Source organism: Triticum dicoccoides, chromosome 2B (assembly GCF_002162155.2).
Source record: "Triticum dicoccoides isolate Atlit2015 ecotype Zavitan chromosome 2B, WEW_v2.0, whole genome shotgun sequence".
Classification (NCBI taxonomy): Eukaryota; Viridiplantae; Streptophyta; class Magnoliopsida; order Poales; family Poaceae; genus Triticum; species Triticum dicoccoides.
The window spans coordinates 578401464-578405356 of NC_041383.1; the positions used below are offsets into that span (position 1 = coordinate 578401464).

At 49.3% G+C, this 3893-nt stretch overlaps 2 protein-coding genes across 2 annotated transcripts in view; both read right to left on the reverse strand.

The window, feature by feature from the left end:
- Positions 1 to 1013, reverse strand: part of LOC119364973 (IAA-amino acid hydrolase ILR1-like 5) — a 3365-nt gene extending 2352 nt beyond the window's left edge. Inside the window, exons 1-2 of the mRNA XM_037630550.1 lie at positions 485 to 1013; positions 80 to 205 (exon numbers count right to left, since the gene is read on the reverse strand). Coding sequence (XP_037486447.1) covers positions 80 to 205; positions 485 to 787 — 429 coding nt within the window. The 5' untranslated portion in view covers positions 788 to 1013. The remainder of the gene's footprint in view (positions 1 to 79; positions 206 to 484) is intronic.
- Positions 1014 to 1291: 278 nt separating this feature from the next.
- LOC119364974 lies at positions 1292 to 3584 on the reverse strand. Its single transcript, XM_037630551.1, has 2 exons — positions 3031 to 3584; positions 1292 to 1658 (listed from the first exon to the last, which is right to left on the reverse strand). The coding sequence occupies exon 1, from the start codon at positions 3491 to 3493 to the stop codon at positions 3038 to 3040; it is 456 nt and encodes a 151-aa protein (XP_037486448.1). The 5' UTR covers positions 3494 to 3584; the 3' UTR covers positions 1292 to 1658; positions 3031 to 3037.
- Positions 3585 to 3893: the final 309 nt, after the last annotated feature.

Sequence of the window (3893 nt, forward strand, 5' to 3'; positions counted from 1 at the left end):
GGGGGTAAGTGTTAACACAGCTGAAGTACTACTACTAAATTCTGTCAAACTTAAAGCAGAACCATAAACAAGAACTCACCTTAAGCTGATCCTTGCGCTGATGCAGCAGCTTTGCCGCTCCCAGGAGCATCGCTGTGTGCGCATCATGCCCACACGCGTGCATTACGCCATCAACTCTGCTCTTATGCTCCCACTCTACCAATTCCTGCCATCCCAAGTGCGCACAACCAACAAAATGTGATCCCTCCAGTAAACAATGGCATACTATCCGAGAGCAAGAGACAGTCACGAGATTGAGATCACATGAATCAAGCAGGCACGATCAGTAGTAGTACAGTACCGAGAAGATACAATTCTGCCGTTCAGCACCAACCACACCGGTCACACACACCGCGCCAGACTACCGGAGTAGCATCGGAGGGAAAGGGCACCCTGCGCCAGCCCGCAGTGTAGCATCGGACGGGAAGAGAAGAGGGGAACGGACCTGGATGGGCAGGGCATCCATGTCGGCGCGGAGGGCGACGATCGGGGGCAGGCCCGAGCCGACGTCGGCGACGACGCCTGTGCCGGCAACGGCGCAGGCGGTGATCCCTAGCCCCTCGAGCTCCTCGCGGACGAGTGCGCTGGTGCGGTGCTCCTGGAACGCGAGCTCCGGGTGGGCGTGGATGCGCCGCCGCACGCCGACAATCCAGTCTCGCTCCCCCTCGGCGCGCCGAAGCAGCTCCTGTGCGTACTCCGCCGACGCGGTGGAGAGGAGCAGGAGGAGGCAGAGGAGCGGAGCGGCCATGGTCAAGTGAAAGGTGGGGGATGCTTTCGTTGACGGGGCGCGAATGCTACAACAGACTCTAAAATTAACAGGAATGAATCCCCCAAGAGCAAGAGAAGGAACAGCCTGTAGAACGGACAAAGAGACCTTTTTTTATATTTTTGCAGGAGAAACGTTCAAAACCATGTACAGCTGTGAGTGAGCTGAATGAACAACTACACTTCATATCTGAAAGTGAAAAGCACTCGCAAATAACGCCAGTACTGACTTTATAATACGGACTTAGAGCAAAGAACAAAGGTAAAAAGGTATTATACCTTCCCAAATTACTTGTCTTTTACTCCCTCCGTCCCATAATATAAGAGCATTTTCGTCCCATAATATAAGAGCGTCCCTAACACTTAGTGTAGTGTCAAAAAGGCTCTTATATTGTGGGACAGAGGGAGTACATTTTTTCAGATACGGATGTATCTGACACTAAACCATGTCTACATACATCCGTCAAGACAAAGCCGAGACAAGTAATTCAGGACAGAGGGAGTAATAAGCTGGACATCAGGACAAGTTGAGCAAGCACCAGTCTGTCTGTTTATCATTCTGATGTCAAATGATAGAAGGAAACGAAGTACAGGAGGATCTAGCCCGTTTGTTCAGAAACAAAACTACCGAAGGCCCGAAGCATTCTACCGACATGCCACTCGGATCTCTAAGTGTCTCAGATTCTCGTTGTATTCATATATTTTTGCTCAACTACCACTGTGTTCATCCTAGCTGCCTCGGTGTGGAATGTTGTTTGCTCTGGCTGTGCAATCTGTTTGAAGAACAAGATGACCAAAGGTGCCGCGGCTGGTGCTCCTCATTTTGTTCCTATGCTACTCATGATTCATGAACCCTGCAGCAGAAAATGAGTGAAACAAATTAACGAAGGCGTTGAAGGTTTCATTCAATGGGAAAGAGAAGTTAAGCATTATTTGCACATTAGTATATCTGCAAGCTTATTACTGTGGAAATATCAACCCTGGATGGGGCTGTGCAGTCTGATTGTCTGCTGTCAGATATGGTACATGGGGCTGTGCAGTCTGATTGTCTGCTGTCAGATATGGTACATGTACGAGACTTTGCAGTATTCATGCTAGAGGAACTTGGATCAAGCTAATGACCATGCATCAGATGAGCTCGCGATGGTACGGTACTACCAATACAGATGGACTCATCTAATGTACTAGCTTTCACCTTTCAGAAGATATCTATGTAACATAGCATGCTGCAGCCTATACATAGCGCATTAAGTTGCTAGCACAAATGAATTTCTGGAGAAATAGGTTGATAACTAAGTTCTCTTTTAAACTTAAATTTTTCTTTCTAAAAAAAACTTCAAGATCTTCCCCATCAGCAACTAAGAGGACTTCCAACATAAGCCGTTTCAATTATTTATTTATTTGCACAAACTGATGCATTTGATGTTGTTCCATGCTAATTGACAAATCATGTCTCAACTGACAAGCAGAAACTGAGACACTTACAAATCGACTAACAAGCCCTTTCTTTTTTTGCAACATTTCTCTGTCGTAGTACTTTTTTTCTACTAAACTTTGGACAAACTGATGCCAACTTATTAATGTTGCGAATTTGCAATGCTGCAATTCCCAGATTTCAGCGTTCAATCTCCTATATTCCAATGTGGTTGACTATGCATAGTTATCAACAAGAAGCAATACACAGAAAAAAGTTTTATATTCCTAGTCACCGCCATAGTGGCAAAGAAGTCAAGCATTTTCACTGTTATCAACTTATCCGGTGCACACATCCAACCCGACATTTCCCCTTCCCTTCACATTTTATCAAGTCATCATGCTAGAGAGATAAACAATATGGCCAGTACCCTCCAAACGGGATAAGAGAATTCATAATGCTACCTTTTTTTTCTTCTGAACTGAAGCAACTAGGAAATAAAACATCAAGTACAAAAATCAGTAATAAAACCGAGTATAGACTACTAGAGTAATTTCAGTATCTTAGTCATCCATGTTTGATTGCGTCATAATTTTATAGAGAGAAAATTTGGTTTATCTGGGGGCACAACATCAGCGGGTACAACAGTAATGCAATCATTCTGTCACCGTGCTCATTCGGCCATTCCCCTCTCATCGACACAGCCCAAGCACGCAATTATTCGCATGGTTTCTGCATCCATGGCTAATCCAAAGTAGCCTAGTAGTAAATCAATTGAATTCCAATCAGCACGTCAAAGCAGCAAGAGTCACCTTCATCCTACGCATGGAACTGCAGCAAGAGATCCATGGCGGCGCCCCGCCGCCGTTGCACGTCCAGCACCGGCTCGGCGGTGGCCTCCGGTCCCACGCAAGCGCCACTCGAACGCGGCCCGAGGGGCCACGAAGGCGGGACGGGCCGCTTCCGGCGCTTGTTCCCCTGCAGGGCGCACTCCCGGAGCCCGTCCTCCACCTCCCCGATCATCGGCTCCGCCGCCTCGCCGCCATCCGCCATGGGCTGATCGTTGTCTGACGGGACAGCGGCGGGCGCGTCGAGGCGGGAGAGGAAGCTGCCGATGGCGGCGTGAGCGTCGCGGAGGGTGGCAGCCGCGGCGGCTGCGGCCGAGGAGGATGATGGCGCGGAGAGCGCGGCCGCGGCCTCGGCGGCCAGGCGGATGGCGGTGGCCAGGTCGGTCAGCGGCGGTGCCTGTCGCGGCGGCGGGAGATCGAGCTCCATGGCTGGCCCAGCGAGGTGTGGCGAGTCGTGACGGCGGCGGCGGCCCGGCCGATGCGAACAGATGGAGGAAAGAATCGTCGCGCTGGCCAGGTTTGGCGTCGTAGCGGCGGGGATAAAACTTCCAGAAGGGTCGACATAATGATCAGTTACGTGGTGCTTACGTGTACACAAATATAGTAACAAATGAAACGTGTGCTAGCAAATCAAAACGTTCCTTCTTGTCCCTTAAAATTTGAACCAATCTATGGTTGGATAGTTAGAAGGACACTGGTATCCTTCGCCTATCAGAATGCAAATCATATACTTACACATAGTTCTGTTGTAGACAATAACGCTTCGAGCGGGGGTGGTTAGCCAGACGATCTCAAGGCGAGCAATGAGTCCCTTTGTGCGCCGTCGG